Source organism: Drosophila gunungcola, assembly GCF_025200985.1.
Source record: "Drosophila gunungcola strain Sukarami chromosome X unlocalized genomic scaffold, Dgunungcola_SK_2 000021F, whole genome shotgun sequence".
Lineage (NCBI taxonomy): Eukaryota > Metazoa > Arthropoda > Insecta > Diptera > Drosophilidae > Drosophila > Drosophila gunungcola.
Window position 1 is genome coordinate 278,716 of NW_026453184.1, and position 27,366 is coordinate 306,081.

Consider the following 27,366-nt stretch of genomic DNA (forward strand, 5'->3'; position numbering starts at 1 on the left):
TACTTATAATGGTTCGCTTACGGGGATTGGTGCCATCGAGAAGTCTTATCGGCGATTTGTGTGAGTATTATACTCGAATTGTCGCATTTTCGGTACTCCTTGAAGAGTTTGAGCATTTTGAGAATTTTAAAAGATTTTTAGGCTTTCATACATGGCTTGTTCTCAACAACTTTTTGTAATTTTATCAATTTTAGTTCTTGTTTGTTGGAATTGAAGAAGACATCGCTCCCAAAAGTTGTAAAACAATTTTAAAATTTAAAGAAACGTATTTCACTGAATATAATTATAATATCATGTATTAAAAATGAATTTCACTAAGTATAATTTAAATGTATAAACATTTTCTTATTTTTTAAGCATTTTTTTATTGAATACATACAAAATTCCTTTTACTCTTTTTTGTAACTTTTTCTGTGCTATAAATGCCCAATTAATTACCACTTTTAATGGTATTTTTCCGCTTTCGGTTTGTTGTGAAACAAAAACTATTGTCCTAGCCAGCCATAAATCCATTTAATTACTGATTAACCCCGAAATCAGTTGCATCTTTGAAACTCGAAGAACGTGACTGCCGCTGGATGTCACCGCCCTTCTTCGGGATGATATTATCCCTTTATTCTTTCTTTCTCGAAGGAGCGTGTGCAGCCATTCTGCCAAGTACTCACTTAGCAGTTTGCCACTGCAGTTGCTCAACTACTGCCAGTTGCAGGGGCAATTGCAATGGATGTTGCAGTTGCAGTTGCACTTGCCTTGTTCAATGCTCATCAACTTTTCATTTGCCATTTTATAGTTTTTCCAGGGGAGATAAAAACTTTAACTACTTTGTCGCCACTTCGCTGCTGCCATTATTCTCCATTCGCCCCTCTGTCGAGCCACTCATAATGACCTCATTTGTTTAAACATTGGCTGGCAATTGTGGCTGGGAAATTTGGTTTCTGGGTTTCTGGGTCGCTGACATTTTCAAGTGCAAACCGAATGAACGCAAACATTTTGTGCCAATTTAGACAATAATAAATAGTTTATTCAGCCAGAGGCGATTCGGAAATGAAATAATGATGCTAATGATTATGGAGATCATGATCGGTACATCATTCAATTCAATCCCGGTTTGAAGGCCAGCTGAGTACTTGAAATTGAGTGACTCACTGAATTGTCTGGCATTTACATAGCAAAGAAGTGGTTCAATTATTTACAGGGATAAAATTCAAGTAATTGAAACCTCTTCTTTTACCATTAAAATCTCTCAAAAGGCCGAAAAACAACGAAAGTAAGCTCCACCTTATAGTCGTTTGTACCGAGAAATAACAAAAAATTGCTAGCAAACATTCTCTACAGCACACTCCAAAAACACAGACACAAAAGTTTGTTGGCTAATAGATGCATGCACACATTTTTAGCATTCGTTTGGGCTTAAGCGCTTGCAGCATTTAGAATTTATTTGCAAAAGTCTGAAGCGTGCAAATGGCAGCAATTACCGCGCAGACACAGACGGCGACAATCGTCAAAATTCCCCCCGCTCTCACTGGCACACACACTACTTTCCCATTTCAAAGCCCCACTTGGGTTCGCCTTGAAGTGCTCACGAAAAAAGATTTTAAGTCAAATCACAAAAACCCAGAAGAAGACGCAAAGCTACAAAGTCGGTCAGAGTTGAGGGTCAAGACAAAAACATAACCCTTGAAAGATTTACAAATAAACAATATCAAAAGAAATATAATTTAAGGTTAATAGAAATTGTCCAAAATAATTTTAGGTTAGTTTTATAACGTAAGTCTTTTAGAATATTTGTTCTAAACCATTAATTTAATTAACAAAACTTAGAATCCAGCAATATTGTTCTTAAAATGGAATTTCTTAAACTAAGGCCATAAAACATATTTTATTCACAAATTTTACTTACAAATTTCAATTTGTTCAAATCGTAAAAGTTAAAAAAAATAAAGTTCCCAGCAAATGCTTTGCTGTTTTCATAAGTTTTTAGGTTTATTATTTTGAATTGTTAAATTTTGGAAATAACATTGAATATCTCAAATAATAATTATGCAAAATTATTTCAAATTGTCTATTTTAATGTAAATGCTCCTCGCATAGCTAATATACCTTCAGAAACCTTTCAATGGGTATCAAAAACGAAGCGCAACTGTCAATGCCGCTGTCTCGCGCCCTCTTTCTTTTCTTGTGGCCTATTTAAAAATTCAAAAGGCATACACGCCGAAAAAAATACCAACCCATGCTGGATCTCATGTGGGGCGGGAGGTCGTCGTTTGTTCACGGGGTGGTTTAAGGGTGGGGGTGGTGCAATAGGGGATGGGTAGTCGGCATCATCGACGACCACTTGAGGCGGCTGCTCCAGTTTCCTGTCGCCAACGCGCGCACAAAAGTATGCAACATGTCTGGGCGTAAAGAAGAAAAAAAAACTTTGTAAGAGCAGAATGGCAAAGAAAAAAAACCAGAAAGGAGCACAAACATAACGTGGAAATATTATAACGAGTGCAAATAAAACACAGGGATGTCGAGGATGTCTGCAATCGTTTGGTGGCACGCATGCATGCCTAAAGGAAATGCCATCAAATATGCCAAACATGTTTGCGGCCAAAAAGGAGGGAGCAGTGAGTGGGTGGCGTTTTCGTGTCACGCCCTTTAATGTTTATTGTGTAAATAAATTCGGCCTTGAATGGCCCCAAACAAGCGGCAGCTGTACAGTGCTCCCACGCTTATCACAATTCAGTGGTTTTAGGTTACCGCAACGATATCAAATATCTTATAAAATTGCCACTTAACAAAAACAATCATTTTATGCATTAAAAATAAAACAGTACAATATTGTGTTGTTGGATATTAATTTGTTATTTGATAGAGAATGATGTTCAAAAAAAACTTTTTCCGGTGTATAAGCCAACCCCTAAACCAAAGATCCCTGTTACCACTATGCCATTAGCAAACACCTCGTCGCGAATTTTCTTTGATCTCGCTTTTTGTTCGAGTGGCTTGTGTAAATTTAGGCTACTCTCGATAACCAATAGATGCTATTTTTGGACTTTGGGTTCAGGTCGTCGCCACTTGAGCACGCTTCTGGCCAGAAGGTGAAGGGGGTGGTGGGCGAATTTGGGGGGGCCTGGAAAATATTTGCGTGCAAGCGAGATGGGGGTATATATGCCACACTATTTTGCAGCCATAATTCCGAAAACTAACTTTTCCGGGGAGAAAGAGGGATTACATAAATCAACATTTTCTGCTGGCCGAAAAAGCGCCAAAAACTTTCAAGCAAACAAATATTAATTTTAACTTTTGCGCGGCCGAAGCAATAAAAAAAAAACAACAAAAACAAAAAACAACTAAAAAAAATAAGGGAATGAAAGAAAGTTCGGACTTAAAGCCTTAAATATATGATATTCTCGTTGAATTCGTATGTATTTGTTAATTTGCCCATTTTAATGTGCAATTTTTAATTGTTTTTCAACAATATTTTCTGGCCAGGCACAATGAATTAATTGCTCGAGAGGTGGGCGCATTGTCCAGCAGCTGCCACGCCCACACCTACCTCTCTTTCCGGCAATCTCATTCCATCTCGCTCTCTCTTTTTCCCGAGAGCCTCGCGATAATTCTTAACCGCTTGTTTATTTATGCGGCGTCGGAAAAGCTGCACACATTCGCCCGAGGAAAATGGGAAAAGCGGGAAAATCGGGGGCTCAGAGAGGTAGAAAGATAATGTGCGTCCGTATGTGTTGGCTTGCGCCTTTATTTATGCAGCATGCATTTAAAATAAAATAAATATAAATTAAGCATAGCAAAGGTCCCAAAGGGAAATGCCCTTCACAAAGATCCCCAAAAGTGTAGTCAATATAAATATCAGAAATTTAAATATTAAATAATAATAAATATTTAAATAATAATTCAGATATAGCTATTTTTATTCTTAAACAAATAAATGCATTAAAAGGTTAAATGGATGATTAAACTCTTGAAAGGCTTTGACTCTCATTAAGCCAAAATGAACACACATTTTTTCAATAAACAAATAAATCCATTATTCGCTATCTGTCCATTTCTTGTTGCAAAAGGGAACTGTGTGAATAACATAAATAAAAACCAACATTAAAAGAGTAATACATTATGAATGGAAAATAGCCATTAGTTTTGATCCTTCGACAGGTAAAACCATTTTTAAATAAAAAAATATAGGTGAACAAATATTAACAAACCGATTAATGTTAACATAATGAAATTATACATTTAAGACCATTGATTTTATTTTATATTGATACAATTTTTTGGTTCACTTTAAAAATAAATCAAAAAGAATATTTTCAAAATAGTAAAATAAATTGCTTAAATTATTTTACAATATACTTATATTTTTATATATTTTTTTTAAGAGAGAAAAGAGCATTTGGTTGTTTTATACCAACTTGTTGGGAGTTTTCTCACCCACCCTCAGCATTTCATTATTATTCAAATTTTTTTTTTTGTAGGAGCTTTCCTTTGTTTTTGTTGTCGGGATAGTTGGTGGCGCCATTTTGTTGCCTTGCATTAATTGCAATGCAAAAAGGCAACGTCGCATAAATTTCTCATATTTAATTTCGCCGGAGCTGCAGATGGAAAACGGAGGAGACACAGGCGTTGGGGCAAAAACAAAAAAAAATACAAAAAGCTGAAGCCTGGGGGCAGTTTAATGCACTCTGTTGCATGCACCATACCCATGCACCCACGCCCCTGAGCGGGTTCGTTTACATTAAATTATTTATGCACTCGACTGTGTGCGCCACTTGCGGCTTGACAAAAAAAAAAAAAAAAAGGGAAAAAGGGGAGAATACACACTGATCACAGCTGCCACTGTCAGTGGGGGAATCCCCCAATCCCCTCCACGTTTTTGCAGCACTTTAATCTTGACCACACACATAAAATTGCCCAACAAATGTGCAGACATTGGCCATTAAGGGGCTAACCCCAACTTGAACTTGGCCAAGATCCAAGCTGTTATCCTTGACTTTAGCCAGCCACCCAAAATTACCACTCTGCCAGCCAGCCAAGTCAACTGAGACTGTCCAATAAAATGTCAAAGAAAATGGCCAGAAAGGCTTTTAATTGTAATGAGAATGAGAGCGAAAATGAAAATGTAAGGCAAAACGTTGAAACTTTTTGCCATTCGCATAGTAGAAGCGTCCGTCCTGGCGCCAGGATCCCAGTTTCCCATGCTACTCTATCCTCTATCCTCCATATCCTATTCCTCGACCTCGTAACAAAGGGTTTCATGAGCGTTTAATTGTCGGTAATTAGCTAGATGAACAATGGCCAACTTTTAGTCGCAATGGAGCAAGTTTCAAAGAGACAGCAAAAAGAGCAGCTGGGCCAGAAAATGGGTAACTAGCTTATATAAGTAAAGGATATAGAGTGCCGTTTGAGGGCAAAACAGATGCACTTCCCAATGGGTGGGAGTAAGGGATGATGGGCATTGTGGAAAAGAAAACGTTCCAAAAAAAATCCTGTAGGTATTTTTTTTTTTAATTTGAATTTCTTTATTGCGAAATATTGTACATTGTGTTTTTAATTTTCATTTGTCTTTATTTTAAATAGTTTTTTGTTGTATTTATTCATTTTGTCTTTCAAAAACACTGCAGCCGCCACTCTGCAAAAATAAATGAGTTCTAGTTTATCGCAATCAACGGACAAATTGTCGTTAAAATATTAAAATATTAACAGCCTTCACATAAATGTATCCATTAAGCCTTTATGAACAAAGAACAATACTTTTAATAAGCTTTTATGACAAAGTTAAATGAAGTTTTATGTAAAAATATAGCAGCTGACGATAAATTTCAGTAAATGTCAGTGGTCATTATTAAATGGGCTACCGTTTGTACCAAGCTGTGCATTACTTAATTATTTTCATTGACATTAAAAAAGACATTTGTTAACACACATTCGAATAGTATATGTCTTGTTGAAAGACCGATTCCTAAATATCATCGCTACTCAATTTTTCACGGAAAATTGGCACAAATATATATATATATATATATATATATATATATATTTAATTCTATGTGAAATAACTCAATGTGCAAGTGCGTTTGACTAATTTCCATTACATTCCTACGAAATTTCAATTGAATTGGAATTTCGCTGGAATAATTTCATTTAATTGAGACACTCACACATACACACTCGCGTCGATATTTGTGCATAATGAGCGTTGGCGAAAATTACAAAGGTCCCCAGCTGGCGCACTCCTCCACAAAATCCGCCCTTCGCCTCTCGCCCCTCGCCCACCAAAAGCCCCGCCCCTTCGTTGGCGTCCACGGCAAAGGCAATTAAAATTAATTTAAAATTTACTCGCCTGTGCAAATGAGTCACTCGGAAAAAGAGCAGATAAAATGAAAACAGTGACCGATAACCACAGCTCTCAATAAAGAGAAAAACGCAATATCAGTTGGTTAAGATTTTCTGCTCTTTCTCATTCTACATTTTGCTCAAGTAGCAATAAATTATTGAAACAAAAAAAAAAATTACATAAACTTTATTATATATATTAACCTAAATGTTGATAAAGCATATAAATAATAGAAATATCTTCTGTTTCATAAATATAAAGTATAGTGAGTAATGACTTTTTTGTACCATTCTAAAAAATACAAAAGAAAAGGTTTTAAAAACTATACAATTTGCAATCAATTTCTATATTTTCTCGTTGTGTATCACCCCACTAATTGCCTATTTTATTTATATTATTTTTCTTCAGAACTGAGCCAAGCGCAGCAGCCACCCATCCTGGAGATTTTTCCAAAACAGGAGGTCCAGCGCAAACCAGTTGGCAAGTCATTGATCCTCACCTGCCGTCCCACAGTTCCCGAACCGGCCCTGGTCGCCGATCTGCAATGGAAGGATAATTTCAACAACACCATCCTGCCCAAGCTGTAAGTTTTAACCTCTACCCCAACCTCCGGTTATTGGTGCATTTTCTGATGTCTATAAACAAACACAATCACACTTACTACACACCTACCAATGAACATACACTACAACACTCGCATACACTTATATCGTATATCGTATTGTAGGAATTACAATCCACTGTATGATTCCAAGGGCAATAGAAAGAAACTGTAAGTGACGCGATCAGCTATATACCCAAAAAGTAAAAAAAAATATACAACCAAGAAAAAAAAACAGTAAATCAGTAACAGCAACCAGTAATTTAACTGCAACTGCAACAGTAATCAGTAAATGCAACTGCATCAATTAGTAGCAAACGGCGACAGTAACAAATTGTTAAACGATACTTAAACAGAGGTTTTATCAGGAACTATATATTCTTATCAATTTTAATCGATGTCGACTTTAATCGCCATATCAAAATATACCAAGTTTGTTTGTAAATTCATAGTGACGTATATATATTATATTACCCTGCCAAAGCTTTTGTGCCTTAAGCAGAGCAATTTTAAATCAACTTGTTATAGTTTCTGGTAACACTCGACTGCGACTGAAAAACCGAAGTTTTAGTCTAGTAGCTTTGCCTCCGGCCCGTCCAATATTCCTAGACCCTTTTTAATGTCGTTGTTTTTTGGCATGATTAATTGATTGATTTGTTCTTGTTTGTTGAGTTAACTCATCTCGCTGCATATTTCCAAGGCCCTGCTTAGCAAAGGGTCTAGACTAAGAGTAGCATTTGGCATTTGACATTTTTCATTCGACAACTGATACGAAAGCACTCACACACGCACCCATTTTCCTCATGCAACATCCCTAATAGTTGTTGTACTAACAATCCTTCATCTTGAGTCTCCATTTGGAGTTATAAGAGTGATAAAAGCTTAAAAACGCGTTTACAAATTAATTTTGAAAGCGATTTAAAAGAATATCATTCCTGCTGGGCATTATGTTATCACTAATTAGTACACCAAAAATGTTGCTAACTTCAATTTATGTATAGAACTAATTAGAAAACTAATTATAAACTAAAGATTTTAAACTTTAGAAACATTTATGTTTATGTTAGGAATGTTAAAGTATTTAACAATTATCAACAGCTTCAGTAAACTTAAAGTAATTTCTTTTTTTTAATGATCAAAGCTCTTACGCATAACATAATTTCTCCGCTTGTCGTTCCAAAAAAATGCAAGATAAATTAAAAACATATTTGACAAGCAGGTAAATGAAAAGCTGAAAAAGTTTTGTACACAAAATGGAAAGAACAAAAAGTTTTCTTCAGCGAAATCTGTTGAAATCCTTCCCTTGACAACAGCAAAAAGGACGAAATTGCAATTAAGGAAAATGCAAGGGAATGTAAAAGGCAAATGCGAATGGGAATTCTTAGGTCAAATATTCAAATCGAAATCTCGGGCTGCCATTTTGTGTGTGTGTGTGTGTTTGCGTGTGAATGGCGAAATCGTGTTAATTAATTTGCCCGTAGACTGACCGGAGGGGGAAATCCAGGAAAAATACAAGATTAGAGGCTGGCTTGTCCCCCCAGGAGAGCGTGTCACACCTGACCCCCAGTTAAACCCATTGGTGCCACACAAAAAAGGCTTTCCCGCACGACCATTGCGTGCCAATTATAACCCAGTTTTCACTACAAGCTTAGGCGACTGGAAATTTGCGTTTCGGCTTGGGCTCTGCAGTTTTATGGCATATTTCCAATTTTTATTATCGTCCTTTATCTTTTTTTTTTGGTACCTTTCCAGGGAAAGAACTATAATAATGTTATATAAAACGAATATTAAAAAACTTTTAAAGCTGGAATTACACATAAAAAAAAGTTGTAGAAAACAACTTTTGAGTCCAAAACAAACCGGGAAATACTTAAATAAATCTCATTCTAAATTTGTCTTTGTTCTGATTGTTTTCGTTTAGCATTTTTCAATTCCTGTTTTACTTTAGGCCAATTGATTTATCATTCCTCCTTTGGCAAAGTCAGTTTTAATTATGATTGCGGCAACCCTGGCTGAACGCCTAGCTTTTCAATTCCGCTCACGCAAAAGTAAATGCAATTTCTCATTTCAAACGTTGTGGCAACTCTGGGTTTCCTCGTTTTTCCTCGATTTTCCCTTAGTTTTCCTTTGGTTTCTTGCCCTTTCTGCCTACTGCTGATTGTTTTGTGTTGGTTTGGTTTGGTTTGGTTTGGTTTGGTTTGGTTTGGTTTGGTTTGGTTTGGTTTGGTTTCCCTGTTCCTCTTCTCTTTTCTGTGGGCAGTCTGCTACTTTTTTAGGGACGGGACACGCCCAATTGCCACCCAACCTGCGCCCACAATACGCATGCAATGCATTGCATACTTGCAGGCGCGAAATGTAATTAAGCTGCCAAAAACCAACCGACAAACTGGCCCACTTTTTGCACCCTCCAGCTTCTGAAAAAGGGGGTAAAATGGTAGGATCCATGGTTCCGTTTATACTCGAGCCAAGTTAATTAAAACGATTAAGTTCGGCATAGTTTTGCGGCCGGGCATGGCTCGCATTTTTGGGCACAGCTTTTTGCGGGGGTTTGGCCTTCCAATTTTTCCCTTCTGCGCCGTTTCTTTTTTATTTTTAGAGAGCCAGTGAGCCAGTGGTCAGCGCATCTTTTTTGTTGCCCCGCCGGGGTTTAAATAGGTTAAGGGATTGCAGGCATAATTCTATGGAGGTGGTGTCCAAAGGGACAGTGAAAAATCTAGCCAAAAACCATTGTCTTACTTAACATGAGCCACAGATCACAATTTGAAAAAGCCAATGGTTGACCAAAAATTTCCACTATTAATGGAATTAAACCTAATTTAAAACCGCAAAAGCAGTGCATTTTTAATTTTTTTTTTTTGTAAAAACAAAATGCATCAAAAAAGTCTATTGTCAATTGTATGGACTGCAAATGAAGATAAATGAAAGAAATAGCAAGTGATCAATACTGCAAAACTTAGCATTGTGCTGCAAGAAAATAACTAGACAAAGAGAAATGACTGTAGGACTTGTCTAAACAGTCCCAAGAAAACCGCATGGAAAACACCCCACCCACTTTTCCGCGGCTTTCATTGCGTATTCAATAAGAGCGAAAATAGCAACAACAACAGCAATGCCAACGACATCTTTATTCGCATCTAAAGAGGGGACAAAGAAATGCAATAAAAACGTAGAAATTGCTATATGGCTCCAGATCCCCAAGGCGCCAAGACTCCCAAGAGACAAACAACAAAAAACAAAAAAAAAAAAAACGAACAAAAATTTGATTTTTACGTATGCGTAACGGTTTGCTCATCCCTATTCTATCCTATTTCCCTTTTTTCCGGCTTTTCCTATGTGCGCACGGTGCTTGGGCGCAATATTAAAAATCCAACGCAAATATGCAGCGAAATTTTTGCACAATGTCTTCACAGCCCTTCGCTTTCTCACTCCGCCCCCCTCCCAAAAATTTTCAATTTTCCCTTCACTGCTGCGGTTTTCCCTGCGAGGCGTCGTATTTTTTTCTGCGTCAACAACTTTTGTTAGCATAATTTTGGGCGCAGCAATGACGGTTTTCCATTTACCACAATTCAGGTTAAATCAATAGGAACTGTTTACGAGTTTGATACATTCGAACTTCCATTAATCGAACAACCCTAACTCGATATTTTTAAAAGTTTATCTGGTTCTATTGTTAACAGACAGTATAAGCGCAGGTCAAATCAATTGTATAACTCAAAGTCATCAATAATCGCATTTTTTTTGGCGATAGTTTTTAATATTTCTTAATTAAAATTAATTCATTAAAATTCTAACACATTCTATAATTCTTGTTTCGAATTTGAATTTCAAAAAGTTATTAAAGTTAAGACCCTTATTTCCCAAATTTTTGTTTCAACGTACTTGTATTAAATCGAAATCGGATAATTGCGCACCAATATTGAAATTCCTATTTTCCATACGAATTTTCCTTTCAAAGCATCTTTGAAACTATTTTTTCCACCACAGCTGTGTGTTGCAAACAAAAACCGTGCAGCGTTCTTCGCTTTCCGGAATGTTTTTTTTTTGTTTCTGCATTTTTACCAACAATTGCGAATCGCAAATCGAACGCAGGTTGTGCCTGTCCTCACACAAACAAGGAAATGCAAACAAACACTCGCACACATGTGCAATGTATAAAACCAATTACAGTCGTAAAACAAAAGTTGAAAAAACAAAAAGACGACGAGCGACTGTCAAAAATTGAAATCCACCATCCACGGCCGCAAAAAGAAGAGGCTTTCATTGACTTTTGCCGGTTTTCCAAATATTGCAATTTTCTCTGGCAAAAAACACAAAAAAAAAGAAAAAATGCATCTTCATCTTTGTCCTCACTGTTCGTTTTCCACCCATTATAATCAAGTTTTTCTGTGTGTATCTTTGTCTTTGTATTGGTTGTTTTCGTTTTCGCTTCGCAAAGCCATAATAATAATAACCGCCTCTATGCATATTTAGTTTCTGCGCCATGAAAACTTTTTTAATTAATTAGTACGTGAGTCGCACAATGGCCAGCAGTTCGAAAAGTGTAGGAGTTTAACGTAATAACTCCCACTTATTCGGAGGAAATTCGGGGGGACCACAATAATTTGTTTGCCTTTTGCGATTTACTTTTGGTTATTGGCAACTACACAAAAGAAGAAAATTGAAAGAAGTCACGAAAAATTGCAAGCCATTTGTAAATACAAAAGAAAAGAGAAAAAATTGAGGAAATCGAGTTTGATTTGAGTTTTAATAAGCATATCGGTTGGGCACGCATAGGTAATTAATTCGGAAGTCAAGTTTTTTAGGCTTAACTGCCTGTTGTGCTAAATATATTAGGAATCTAAAAATTAAATTAAATTTTTTCGTTAAATATAAATCAATTTAAGGCATAATTAAAGCCAAAATACCATTCTTACGAAATTTTTAAGCTGTCTTAATCTCTAGAAATTTATTGCAAAAACGATAAAAAGGTTTACTGGTTTATTTGTGCTAAAATACTAGCGAATATTCAATGAATCTATTACACACAAAGTAACGAATATTTCCCATTTAACTTTTGACAGTCAAAGAAAATTTTCCCTTTATTTGGCCGAAAAACATGATGGCTCTTATCGCATTTTCCAGCCGTGAAAAGGCCAAAGGTATTTGCACATTTGCCATTCAAGTTGCCGTGGCAAATTTGTTGGAAATGCGAACGAAATATATATTTGTAAGCGAAAAAGCCATGAGAAAAAATGCGTAACACTTTTTGGTAGGGCATGCAAATAAGCAGGGCAGCAGAGAAATTGTACTAACAGCAACAGCAATTCTTTTAAGCATAAACATAAAAATAATAATAAAATAATAATAATAATAATAATAACTATACGGAGTACATACTACTGACACCCCTCTACTCTTCTTATACTCGTAATCGTACAATTGAAATGCATATTATTCCGTAACTAATACACATGCAACCCGCTTTCATTACACCCTCTTTCCGCCCCCCGCCCCCACTGTTTCGGAAATTTTCCACGATTTTCCGACCAAAAAAGGATTGGACGCAACATACCGCCGATGTACACGGAAACGCTGCCCGGCGAAAGTTTGGCCCTGATGATTACCTCGCTGTCGGTGGAAATGGGCGGCAGATACTACTGCACCGCCTCCTATGCAAATACCGAGATCCTCGAGAAGGGCGTCACAATTAAAACTTACGGTAAGTCCCTGCTTCTGTATGTAATAACATTCCAGTGCCGGAGCCACAAAATGTTTTTCGGGGGGTTCTCGAATTTATTTAATCACTTATTCTGCCCTTTCTGGCATATAATGGATATACACTTTAAATTTATTGGCTCATTTGCATCTTTTTCAACGGCTTCGTGAATAGAGAAAAAGTTTACAAATATCCGTTATGTTTATTCTTGTATAATTTTAAAATGTTTGCGCTGCCGACAATGATTATAATCATTATTATTATTATTGCTTTTGCTTGGCATAAAAAGCAAAATTAATAATTCGGGGCAGGAAAATAAATGATGTGCCTACAACCTTGTAGTAAAAATATTATTAAAAGTGTTTTATTTTTTTGCACTTTATTAATTATAAGTTACTGTTCGTTTAAGTTTCTTTAAATTAAAAATTATCAGTGATCAGATACAAATAAATGACCAATTTTTAGTGGCTGACCTGGCTGCTTTCCCTTTGTTCAAGTACAGTTGTGTTCGGGCTGCCGAAATTTGTCATTACATGTCTGAGAGCATGCTTGACTTGTTGTCGCCATCGATTAGGGACCATCTCAACTCCCCCTCGACGTCCGAGATGCTGTGAGTAATCGCCATTTGAAAGCGGAATAGCTCGACGTGATTCCTCTGCTGCATGATTCATTTATCTTGCTAGCAATTTGTGTCCCCTGCACATTGCTCGAGTTCTAAAGTGCCGGAGTGTCCAGTCCGGTCTGGTCCGGTCCGGTTCGGTCCAAAGTTACGGCAGTAAGAAATTACAGTTGTCGGGATTTCATTACATGCGCAGCATTGTAAGCGAATCTAAAACAAAACGGGCGCTCCAATGCAAGGCAATCGCTGAGGATCTGACCCACTGCTCCCACTTTCATCTCTCCAAAAATAAAAAACAAAAACAAATAAAATAGCAACAATACCAAGCTGAACACGTTCTCCAATAAGCAGCTAAAAAAAAAAACACTCACCTGCACACATTTTGCTGGCTCGTTGACTCTGTACCAAGGCTCCATTCCCCTTTCTATTTTTTTTTTTTTTTTTTTTTTGTGCAACCCATTTCTGTAGTCGAGTGCACATAAGTGACGCTGCAGCTCAAAACTTTTACGAGATTGATTTTTCTAAGCAATTTAAAGTTCGTACTCATTGCACACATAGAGCAAAAACCACTGGGCGCTAACAACTGGAACCTACCCACTACTACTGTCCCTATCTACTTTCGCCTGATGTTCTAACAGATTCGGGGCTGCAAGTGAGGAAAGGGGAGTTGCTGGTAAAGGTAAAGAAATAGTGTGCCAACAATACTCGTGCTCGTGATATGTGAGAAATTCTGGACTGTTATAGGTATAGTACTGAACTACACGGGAAATATACTTGGCAGGTTTAATTAAGATTCAATTTGCATTCAGTGATTACTTACTTGTTGACTAATTAATATTCAGCTTTTGATGCTTAACGTTTTTAGATATTTAATCTTCGTTCCTTTTGTGGTGAACTTTAAGCCGTTGAAAATTTTAGTGTAGCATTATTGACCCCCTCGTTGTTTCTCACCATGCAGTGACGTCCTTTCATTCCGATTTAGAGTGAGTAAACTGTATTGAGAGCCCGTCCAGGCCGGTACGTTGGGAATGAAATCAAATATTTTGCCGGTCAACAATTTGTGCCCGGTGATATGGGCACCAAGAACTGAAGGAGTAGTATGTATTGTGTATGGAAGCAATACGTAGAGTACTAGCTGCACTCCAATCTCGAACCAATGTCAGGTTAACTGTTTGACTTGGAATGACTGGTGCAAGCTTCTCGTTTTCCTACACAATCAGTGTTGCCAAAGTGCCAGAACATCAGTGTTGCTCAGCGTGAGTGAGTGTTGGCAAATGCCTAAACATACAATTAACCTTCAGAGCTCTCCAAACCTGCGGTCGGAATGTTCTCTCGAGCTATAGAGCGTTAGTGACCAGGTTGACCAGCATTCAAATACAAAGCCCAACACCAGTTAGTTATCAACACCAACAAGGAGCAACTCAAGGATTTTGGCGAAGGATGTGGCTAGGATGTGGAGGAGCAAAGGGGAGGGTGTTATAGAAGTAACTAGCATTGTGTTGACAACTCACAAGTTGCATTTAGTTAAGCAAATAAGCAGACACACTGCGACGGAGATTTACTTTTCCTACATTGAGAGAAAAATTTAGTAAAAGTCTACGATTTACCATAACACGTATAACTTTTTTTATCCAAATTCAATTTATTAGAATCTTAAAATATGTACTTTATTTTAATTTCCATTAACATAAATAATTTTAGTTTAAATACCGCTATTTCTAAAGTGGTTTATTAAAGCCTATAGGATTTTTTCTTTTAAATTTAGCACATGATATATTGATACATTTATCTCTTTAAAATGTGACCCTTTAAGTATTAATTAAACATGCTACAATTACAGTGTAGGAAAACAACGTAAACATGAGCGGGATCTCGAAATGTGGAGGTGGTGGGTATGAAATATTTACATACCGTTGTTTGTGTCAGTCACAGCTTAATATTTCAATATTTATGCTTTTAATAAATGCATATGCTCAAAACAAACTTCCGTCAGAAAGCAACAGCAGCAACAGACGCACAAAATACATTGCAAGTAACTGCAGAATAGAATCTACTTCCGTTTTGCAAAGCGCTTTAAGCTATCTTGTGCAATTCGTTACTTGCAACTGGCAATTAAAGATATTAAAGCGTATTAGACCAAAGAATAAAGGTAGTGCATTATTTCAATTTATTTATTCGTACATATATAAATTACATATATGTAGATAGACAAATACGTCTTAATCTGCTAACCGATAATAGCCGACATCCTTTGCATTGTTGGCCATGTAATTGCCACTAATAATGTTGATTGGAGGCATTAGAGAGAGTTTGCACTTGATAAATACTTTATATATGTAAGTACATCGATTTATCTGGCTTGGCTGCCCAATTAGATAGTTCCGCTTTTTCGGGGACTGCAAACATTGTGCATTTTGTCTGTAACTTGTGCATTTTCTTAAACAAAACTACTCGTTTTACTGCCCGCACAGTCGGAAAATAAACAAGGAATTATAGCACACTTTTCAGCTCTAATGCATATCAATTAGCATTTATATTAATTGAGATTTGTGTATCCACCTCTTGGGCTTAACTTGTCAATTACGACTTTTTTCAATTATTGCATTGCATACATTTAATAAATGACTATTTCAATGTCTGTTTAACGTTGCTTGAAGCTCAAACTTGACTTTCAATCTGCTAAATAATAAATTCAATTCCAAAATTAACTTTAAAGTCAGCGGTATAATCTGTTTACTAGTCATTTAAAATTGAAGTATGGAAATTGCAAAGGTTACACAAAATTCCCTCTATTTAATCTATTCAATTGCAACAATCTGTTCGAATTTATTATCACTTACTTGGACCGGATTCGACCCGGTCGGCGGTAATTTGAACCCATTGCCGTTCCAGGCCCCCAAATCAAATTGCAGTTTCCCCTCCACAGTTCCCTCTTTCGTTACCCATTATTTTGTTCATTTTTTTTTTTTTTAATAAGTTGTTGCAGCAACTTTTTCAATAAGTTGTGAGTCATGTTCGGTGCTTCGGCAAAGAAAACTCCGGATCCTGGCTCCTGGACTCCAGGACTCCGGCTTGTCCTTGTTCAAACTAATAATGAAATCGTAAACTAGTTCATCTTTTTTCCTCTCCGTTCTGTGGAGTTTGGGTGGGCATAAACCATATATATATATATATATATAGTATATCTATGTGTGCTGTGCTGGGCTGGGCTGCCTGCCCATCAGACGTCAGAAACGAACGCAGCTAGCAAAAAGTGTTTGAACAACAAAATCTCACACGCTACGACAATGCAAGCAAACTGAAAAGAGCAGGGAATATCCTGGCACAAAATCCTGGGCAAAAGCAGGCGAAATGACAGGAGCAGCAAGTTTTTATTTATTTTATATGTTGTGTGGGTGCGCAAAAAAAAAAAATAATAGTAGTAGCAAAGGACAAAAAAGGATGGCAGGGCGAAGAAGGAGGATTCAGGATTTCCAGACCATCCAGACCTAGGCACTGCCAATATAAAACTGCAAATAGAAAATGTTTTTAACACAACTTTCCGTTATTTTGGCTTTGGCTTTGGCTTTGGCTCTAGCCAAAAACCGAATTCGCCGGACATTCCATATATTTACCACCTACCTATATATACCATATATGTGAAAGCTTGACAGCTGGCCGACAGACAGAGATGGCTTGTTATTACACTGATTTTTAAATAAACTGTAAATATTTGAGCCACACACAACACACACACACACACACACACACACACACATGATGGAATTGAAAGCCGAAAGGCTGCCAACGATGGGTAACAGCTTTTTGGCGAACATTGCCTTTTCAATTGCAAAATATGATGCCATATTTAAGGCGCTTGTGGGATCCATTAACACCTGAAAGGCGTTGACAAACTGGAAAAGGCGCAAAACCTAAGCCACATTTACATTGGCAGAGTTGAGAGCATAAAATATATAAAAACAAATCAACAGACAGGTGGATTTTGTGTTCCGATTGGCATGGTATTTGGAATTCACCATAAGAGAGGATTTATCTTTATGTCTAGCAAAATAGAAATTCAATATGATCTATGTTTGTTTTAATAAATAATAAATGTAAAATGTTCAAAGATAAAACGACCATAAATAAGAAAAATATATTTATTTTTATTGTCAAGCCTGATGACAAAACTATCTAGTAAGCGTAAAGTGTAAAGTTTAACGTCAATATTTTATGAAAAAACTTTCTGTATTGTGCAGCAAATATATATACATTTATTAAGAATTCAGTTAACAATTCTTTTTTAAGGCTGCCAACACTTTTATCCTTTCACTTCGTTTTTTTTTTTCCTTTTTAAACACAACTGTATCTATAAATTACCATTGGAAATTCACTTTTTGCTTTGAGGCCTTTTGGTTATTTTCTAGATTTAAACAACTCTTCCGCTTCACGCCTTGACTTTTATTTCGGATGTGAGCTTTGATTTGCAAACACCTACTATAGTTCTTTACAATTGGTACACCCCTGTTTATCTCCGTCTGGTTGTTGTTGTTGTTGATGTTGTTAACACTCTTCACTCTGCTATTTGAATTAGGAATTTTTTTGTTGCCCATTTTCAATTTCCAAGTCATCTCGGCAGTGGAGATTTATTGGCAGCCAGGGCAGTGGCGTCCATCTGACCTTACCCCCCAATCCCCCCCCCCCCCCCCCCCTTTCCAGCTCGTTAGTGACCCTTTAAAGTTGGTGAAAAGGGGGCGGGAGTTGAGGCGGGAGTATGTCTTGGACTTTGCGCTTGATGTGCTTGAATTGCTTTTATGTGCCCGACAGTTTGTTTAAAATTATATTACGTATACGCCACGTACAGCTTCGCTTGGATTGTCAACATGACCAGAAAACTAGTGTCCTTAGCTGCTTGACTTGCATTTTTCCATGGCCTTCTGCGTTTATTTTTTTTTTTTCTGTTTGTTTTTTTTTGTCCCCCTGCCTCTGTCTGTGTGCTGTGTAAATGAAGGCGAAGCAAAATCAAACAATTTGTGCACACCTAGCCCAGGAATTTGTTTGTCGAAGGTCTTTAGGACCCTTATCCTTGGGCAGCTGGAAATCATCTCACTGTCCACAGAATAACAGCAAAGATTTGTACTTTGCAAAGAAAAAAAGAACCAAACAAGGTTTCTACCCATTAATATAATTAATGGGTGTTAGGTAAATATTAATGGCTATTTAAAATTTATTTAGATTCTAAGAATGAATACAGATAGATATAAATATTTCTTAAAGTTTTAATTTCTTATTAAAATTGTAAGACAACGAGAAATACTGTATTTTTGCAAAACCCAAATAACATATAATATATTTTCCTTGTCCTTTCTGCAGTGGCCATTACCTGGACAAATGCCCCCGAGAATCAGTATCCCACTTTGGGCCAGGACTATGTGGTGATGTGTGAAGTGAAGGCCGATCCCAATCCGACCATCGACTGGCTGCGCAACGGCGACCCGGTAATTATATCTAGCAACCCCTTTTGTTTGGCAATCCACTAGCCACTAACTTGCCTAAACCACCCATAGATTCGCACCACCAACGAGAAGTATGTGGTGCAAACGAACGGCCTGCTCATTCGCAATGTACAGGAGAGTGACGAGGGCATCTACACCTGCCGTGCGGCCGTAATCGAGACCGGAGAACTGCTGGAGCGCAACATTCGCGTGGAGGTCTTCATTCAGCCGGTGATCGTGTCGCTGCCCGCCAGTCTGGAGGCCATCGAGGGCAAACCCTTTGCCGCCAACTGCACGGCGACGGGCAAACCAGTGCCGGAGATCAGTTGGATTCGCGATGCCACCCAATTGAATGTGGCCACCGCTGATCGCTTCCAGGTGAATCCCCAAACGGGCCTCGTCACCATTAGCTCTGTCAGCCAGGACGACTACGGCACCTACACTTGTCTGGCCAAAAACAAGGCGGGTGTTGTCGATCAGAAGACCAAGCTGAATGTCCTGGTGCGTCCGCAGATCTATGAGCTGTACAATGTGACTGGCTCGAGGACAAAAGAGATTGCCATCACGTGCCGCGCCAGGGGACGTCCTGCACCCGAGATCACCTTCCGTCGCTGGGGAACCGATGTGGATTTCACGAATGGCCGCCAGGAGGACGATCCTCGCATCACCTTGGAGCGCAATTTCGACGAGGAGCATGGCGAGAGTGCCGGCACCCTGCGCATCGCCAATGCCGAGCGATCCGACGATGGCCTATACCAGTGCATTGCAAGGAATACGGGTGACAATGCCTTCAAGACCGGACACATCACGGTGGAGTTTGCCCCCGACTTTAGCCACATGAAGGATCTGCCGCCAGTTTTCTCGTGGGAACAGCGCAAGGCGAATCTCAGCTGCCTGGCCATGGGCATACCGAATGCCACCATCGAATGGCACTGGAATGGTCGCAAGATCAAGGATCTGTACGACACCAATCTGAAGATTGTGGGCACTGGACCGCGTAGCGATTTGATTGTACATCCGGTCACCAGGCAGTACTACTCCGGTTACAAGTGCATTGCCACCAATATCCATGGATCCGCCGAGCATGATATGCAGCTAAAGGAGGCCCGAGTGCCCGATTTTGTATCGGAAGCGAAGCCCAGTCAGTTGACTGCCACCACAATGACCTTCGACATTCGCGGACCGCCAACCGAATTGGGCCTGCCCATTCTGGCCTTCAGTGTGCAATACAAGGAGGCCTTGAATCCGGACTGGTCGTCGGCCTACAATCGCAGTTGGTCACCGGACTCGCCCTACATCGTCGAGGGATTGCGACCACAGACGGAGTACAGTTTCCGCTTTGCCGCCCGCAATCAGGTGGGCTTGGGCAATTGGGGCGTCAATCAGCAGCAGTCCACGCCGCGTCGATCGGCTCCCGAGGAACCGAAGCCACTGCACAATCCCGTCCAGCACGACAAGGAGGAGCCGGTGGTGGTCTCACCCTACTCCGATCACTTCGAGCTACGCTGGGGCGTGCCCGCCGACAATGGAGAGCCCATCGACAAGTACCAGATCAAATACTGCCCGGTAAGTGGGAAGTTCCATGCCAAAGAGATCCTTTAAAGTTGTGCTTAAAAATATCATGTTTAATAATGGCTATAAGTACTCATTTATCCCTAGTTCTTAAAAAAATCAAGTTTCTAGAAATTTTAAAACCATATTATTGCTGGCAAAAATTAAGTATTTTAAATAAAACGTTAACGAATAATATAGAAATTCTTTTTTAAACTGCTTAAATAGTAATTGGAAGTCAAATTGTGAATTTTAATGCTTTGAGAAAGGGTCCCAACAAAACAAATCTCAAAAAAAATACAAATTTAAAGAAAATAGATATTTAACTTCCTAAAAAGCAAAGAACTGACTAAAGGAAATAGGAAAACTATGCTTTCAGAAAAATTTAGAAAACCAATCAAAATATTTGAATGTGGTCTTCCTCATTCCTAATTTTCTCAGAAACATTTTGTACTCTTCCGCAACTAATTTACACCAATCATTTGGCAGGGCGTCAAGATCAGCGGCACATGGACGGAATTGGAGAATTCTTGCAACAGTGTTGAGGTGGTCGAGACCACTTCCTTCGAGATGACCCAACTGATGGGCAACACCTATTATCGCATCGAGCTGAAGGCGCACAATGCCATCGGCTACTCATCGCCTGCATCCATTATCATGAAGACGACACGAGGTGAGTTCGATTCTGCTAATAACAATCTCGGCACGTTACTCTATTCGGCCGGATTCAATTCCGGTGTCGGTGCGCTACACAAACGACTGTTCACAACAACAACAACAACAGCCACATCGACAACAACAATCACATCGATAACAACAGCAACAACAACAATCATTTCGCTGGCCACCACAATAAGCATAACATTACTTAGTGTCCTAGCCTCAACATTAGTCTAAACAAAAAAAAAAAAAATCAAATCAAAAATCAAAACGATCGATCGATTGGTCAGATAACAGTGGGCTCCATAAGTCTGCGTCCACGTAATCGTGTAATATTTTGAAAAAAAATGTGAACGAAGAAATTATCACATGCTCACAGTTTCTGGCTTTTCGAACGTTCGAATTGAGTTACCCGAAAAATATCGAATCGTATCGAGTCTACAAGATCCCAGCTAAAAAAATTGAAAAATATAAAAAATGAAAAATCTTTATATATAAATATATATTTATATATAAATATATATGTATATATATATATCCACTCACACACAGACATCCATCTACATGATATCTAGATAAAGACATAATTTTTACTGCTCTATATATATATATATATATATATGAATATGATACATATATCCCAGATATAATCGATAAAGTTTGCATACATTTTTTGTAGTGTTTATTTCAATTGCGTTTCAACTTTTGTTTATTGTTTACACGCAGTGTAAACCGCCCACCCAGTAATATACCTCCTTAAACCTAACACCCAAATCCAAATTTCCCCCGACTTAAAAATAATTTGCTCAAAGTTATGACTTGATTCATTGTCTTATGTTTTGAACAATTTTGTGTTTTGCATGTTTTTGTACGTTCTGAATCGTCTAGAGCATTCTAACCATAAATTTCTTTCATTGACATAACCTTTCAATATTATGTATACATTCCAATCAATATGTTCACACAAAACACCAACCACAAAGTCCCAAAAAAGAAAATTGCAAAAGTATTGCAACGCATTTGACTAAGCATTACAATTCACTCGAGATCGTGTTGTCGTCCATTTGAAATAAAAATTCATTAACTTTTCGCATTGAAATGCAAAATTCACCACACTCTCGTCAGTCAGCCGTTGTACGATATATATCAAAATGTGAGAGATTCGTGCGTCCCGAAATCAATTTTAGCTTACTTTACGTTCTTTTTTTTTTTACTACCATTCTTAAGCATTTACTTAATTATAATTACCAAACACCACACTAAACCTTACATATTTTGTGACACAAAATGAAAGAGAAGAATTACTCGAATTTTATAATTTTATATTTTTGTGTGTGCATTCATCACAGTTTTCGATTGTAATATTCTTAATACGTATAACGAAACGAAAAAACACTGTTAAATGTAAATCTAGTATGTAATGAAAATGAAAAATAAACACGATGAAAATCTTTTCTGTTTAAAATTAGATTACTAAAGTTCTTCATTCATTATTATTTTTTATCACATCGATTATTTTTTGAATTAATTTGATTTTGTGTGTACACTGCGACTATTTCTTTAGTTACATTTTTGAATTATAAGCAATAAAAAAAGAAAACGTTTCCCAAATAAAACATTTAAAGAAAACCAATGAAACAAACTGTAATTTACTGCAACTGCTGTCGTACTCTTTTATTATCAGTTATGCCTGCGTTGTCTCTATCTCTTTCTCTCTCGCTCTCTATCTCTTTCGCTCACTCCCACTCACACTGTCGTCCTCACTTTCGCTCTCGCTGTGTTGTCTCTGTTCCTCGAATTTTTGTCCTTATTTTAGCTAATTCTAAGTATATTTGTTGTGCGTAGTCCGTTTGATTGTGTTTTTGTGTAAGTAAAAAGCCTTTGTGTTTGTGTGTGCTGTCACCCTCTGTCTTTTTCTCTCTGTGTGTACCGTTATTCCCGATAAATACCCATCCTTGACGCTTTTGCCCAGACTATCCTCAATTTTAAACCTAACCTCAACTTTAACCTTAGCCTTGATCTTTTTGGCTAACCAGTGGTCTTAGTGTGTGCATCTATTTAGGCATTTAGTCATAGCTATTATCCTTATCAACAATAACCGCAACACAACTTAACTAACAAACACATTCGTGGCCCTTTTGTTAGGGAAACACTTAAGAGCAAACACAAACACAAACTCGAAACCGAGCCAAGCAAAAACAAACAAAACAAACTAACCAACAACTAACTCACACATTCACATTGTGTTTGATCCAACGTCGTCGTCTTCTCAGTAACCAAAACCAAAAAGACAAAGAAATCTTAAAATCAAGACCAACCAACAACAACGAAATGTTCTTTTGTGTGTTTCCTTTTCTTCCTTTTTCTTCTACCACTTTTTCTTCCTTTTTTTCTCTCTTTTATGGTGTGTGTGCTAAAAACCACAACAACAACAACTCCTACTACTAAAATCAATTAAAATCGAACTGTACAAATGCTAAAATGCATTCAAAAACCAAAAAAAAAATCGGCAAACAATCCAAAAAAACCAACAGATAATCCCCATCCCTCGCGGAGTGGCGCTGTATCCCTGGTTCAACTGCTTGCCCTAAGCACTGCCCTGCCGACAATGCTGCTGATATTGCTGCCGACGACGCGCACTGCTTAAACGACCACAGCTGCTGATACGCTTCTCCTGCTTCCACCCATCAACAAGCAGTGCTTGGAGGATCCTTCCGCTGGCCGTTATAATGGGTTTTCCTTTCTCTAGTTTCTGTTTGGTGTGTCAATGTGTAAATAATAAGAAAAACTAAATGAAAGAAAACAAAAAAAGAGTAATACAATAAAGCATACACTAACTAGCATGAAGAAGCGGACGTTATTACGTTATATGTGCTCAAGTAGAGAATATGATTAATAAACTTACCACTTAGGGCGGGTCACGATTCCATTAACTGTACAAAAAGAAAAAAAATCTTTAATACATAGCTAAAAAAAAAAGACGAAAACGGAATGCCAAAACCGAAACAATTGCTTACACAACTGATAAATTGTACTTACATGTAACCTGTATCCTATGTCTAACCGCTAGATACCTTGTTTAAACACTAAGCCAATGTTAAGTTGTTATTTAGTTGTATGTGTATAGCGAGAGCATTTATATAACACATTTCGATTCCGTACACCCGTTCCGCTTAGTTCAATGTGACTTTTACAACACTGCCAAGCGACACAAAAAAAATAAATAAAATCACTAAGTAAACAAAATTTATATATGAAACGTTTTAGCAAAATTCTACAAGAAGAATAAGAAGCAAAAGAAATATCAAGTGCATACGAGTACAAGTTACCAAAATTACAATTACATTTACACTCTATACCTTTTAACACCTAAAGTTAGCCAAAAAGCTTCTTCCAACACTGTTTAAAAAGGCAGTTGCAGACAGTTTTAGCCGAGTCTCAGTTTTGTTTTGAGTGCGTAAACTTTAAGAGGGGACAATAAGTAACTCTAACTAAGTTAAAGCGGTGCGATTACGAATTTTCCACACACGAGTGTTTTTACCGTTTCGTTGATAGTAATAGTTTAGAAAGCCAATGCAACTTGATCTAGACGAACCGATATTCCTGTATACACGTTTTTTTAGCAAGTGACATCGATTTTTCTAGCCAAATATATATCGTAAATCCAAAAAAAAAAATTTATACCTTTACAATATCTAGTTATACATACGTATACACATATAGTTAGTGAATAATGCAGCCCGCCTAACGTTGCTGAGATAGGGAAAGTGTTTTTTTTAAGCCCTTGGGCAAGCAGTAGGAACTTTCACTGTTCTCACAAATCACACTTAAACACAATGTCATTGAATGTTGTAAGCAAATGAAAACAATAACGAAATTGGTAAAAGTAAACGAAAAGAAAGCCTACCACTTAAGCAGTTCATTTTGGGTAATAAAGACAAAACTTTAACATAAAGCAGTGCGTGCGTGTGTGACTTGGGACAGGGTTGCCACCAGCATTTTGGATGTCTCCAGGTAACAAAAAGGATCTGTTCAAAGCCTATATATTTATGTTTTATAGCCAGTTTTTTTGCACTGCACACGAACCAAGCGAAGACACTAACATCCAAGCAATAATAAATATAACCAACAAACAAAATTGTATCCCCCAAAACGACAGAAATCTGTGTTAATAACAAACCTTTATTGTTGATTGTTAATTGTTGATTATGTTGTATAGTTTCCAAAACTGAAGCAAAGCACACTAGGCAAACGAATTCCCGTACCTTCTATATAATCCCCACTTCCGCACACATAATGTAATGTAAAAACAATTGTACTCCTAAGTTCAACTGCTTTACACTGCTTGCATACTGGCCTTTTATGTATTTTGGAATTTGTAAAAAACTAAAACACTTCAACGAACCGCTTTTTTTCTCTCTTTCTCACCGCCCACATTCTCTCTATCTCTGTGCTGAGCGAAAACCCCCCGAACAATTTTCCGTCCCACTTTTCCCCCGGCTGCATGCTTTATTTGTAAACCCCCCCCACTTTCAAAATGTATGACAAAAAAGAACCGGAAAAAATGCTAAGTTTGTTGCTTTGTTTGAAATGCTTCTCATGGTATGTGAATTGGTGAAATTTGAAATTGATTTCATACTTCCCTGTTTTATTTTATTTATTTATTTTTTTTGGTTGTTATGATTGCTACTACTCTTACTATTATTAACTGTTATGATTTTGTTATGTTTAACCTTACTTTCGACTTATTTCAACCACAAAATAATACACACACAAAAATGTAAAATACATTTAAACGATTAACCAGCGACTAAGAAACCAGAGTTTTAAGTGTGTAAGATTATCCGTTAATTGGAGAAGTTTTTTTTCCTAGGCTAGTGAGCCAGGTGCTGGCACCGTACCACCTAGAAATACGTATAGTTAACAACACCCCCTTTATATAGATCTGATTGACATCTTACTAATCGAATACACTTGTTTTTCCCCGCCCACACCCGCATCCCACACCCTCTCTGATCCGCAAAAAAATACAAAAAAAAAAAAAACCCAATCAGGAATCGATGTCATCCAGGTGGCTGAGCGACAGGTGTTTTCATCGGCGGCCATCGTGGGCATCGCCCTCGGCGGTGTCCTTCTGCTCCTGTTCGTGGTGGACCTGCTTTGCTGCATCACCGTCCACATGGGCGTCATGGCCACCATGTGCCGCAAGGCCAAGCGATCGCCCTCGGAGATCGACGACGAGGCCAAACTGGGCAGGTAAGCACTCCATCGTTTTGCTATCCCATGTCTCTATGCCCTACGCAGAAAAAAGAGTTGTAAGAAAAGGTGTATTTGATTTAAATTCAAGAATTCTATAATATTCTACATGTTACAAACCATAGTATAAACTAGGGTATGTTTGATCTCACTTCACCAATCGACAATAGCATATAGAATTTTAAATATTTTATTCAATGCAAGTTCTCTTTTCAAACTTTTAGGTCAACTCTATAGTTTTCAAATGTACTTTGTTCTTTTCGAAAATATATAAACAAACAACACAAGATCCTTTTGTATTCATTCAATTTGAAAACAGCCATATAATTGTTTAAGTTCTAAGAGTTCAATAATATGCTTTATGTTATAAACCATCATATCAACTAAGGAATGTTTGGTCTAACAAAATTGTAAATATTTTATTGAATCCAAACTCCATTTTCAATCTTTAAAGTCTGAGCCGTACCATATTTTGCAAGTTTATATCTTGTATTAACTAATTCTGAAAACAGTCATATAATATGAATTCTTAAAATGTCATACTGTAATAAATTATTTAAAAGACTTTAAGAAATATAAATGAATATTTCGATAAATTAAAAAGATCAAATTAACCTGGAACTTATCGCTTACATTCTAATCTTTTTTTTTTCTGTGTACTAAAATTGATTGGAAAATGTTTAACCCAACGCGACAAAATGAAACGAATATTGCACTAAAAATCAGAACGTAATCGAATTTAACATTTTTACTTTTTGCGTTCTGCTTGTGTTTTTTTTCCCAACACGCTCCTATTTTGCGATAAAAAGCCGAACTCACAGGCGCCCGGACTTCGAGTACAATTGGGTTTATGCGCGGCCCAAGTCCTTGTTGTTCAATCGCAATTCCCTGATATCCGTCTGAGCGATTCGCCAAGTCTCCAAAATGAGACCCAAATCGAAATTAAAATTCCAAATTGTTAACAATTTTACGTTTGCCTTTTCGTTTGCCATCAAATTTTTAGTGCAATATGATGTAATTCCAGAAACAGAACAGAACAACACAAACCCAAATCACCAATTTAGTAAAACAATTTACACTCGTTAACACGTTTACACCCAGTTTTGCTTCAAAATCATGTCCTTTGTTTGTTGGCTAATTGTACGAGATTGTTGCGTTTTAACCCATAAGTGTGTGTTT

General features: G+C 37.5%; 1 protein-coding gene across 10 annotated transcripts in view; it reads left to right on the forward strand.

Moving 5' to 3' along the window:
* The window catches only part of LOC128260361 (fasciclin-2), a 70,708-nt gene that overhangs the window by 41,520 nt on the left and 1,822 nt on the right, over positions 1-27,366 (forward strand). For 3 of the 10 annotated variants that reach the window (XM_052993307.1, XM_052993308.1, XM_052993311.1), the window contains exons 3-9: positions 6,740-6,914; positions 7,059-7,103; positions 12,467-12,630; positions 18,599-18,723; positions 18,793-20,286; positions 20,761-20,944; positions 25,986-26,187. In XM_052993307.1, the coding sequence (XP_052849267.1) occupies positions 6,740-6,914; positions 7,059-7,103; positions 12,467-12,630; positions 18,599-18,723; positions 18,793-20,286; positions 20,761-20,944; positions 25,986-26,187 (2,389 nt within the window). Of the gene's footprint in view, positions 1-6,739; positions 6,915-7,058; positions 7,104-12,466; positions 12,631-18,598; positions 18,724-18,792; positions 20,287-20,760; positions 20,945-23,465; positions 24,178-25,985; positions 26,188-26,996; positions 27,365-27,366 lie in introns of those variants that run through there. The other 7 variants (XM_052993309.1, XM_052993310.1, XM_052993313.1 and 4 more) reach the window with 5 other exon arrangements.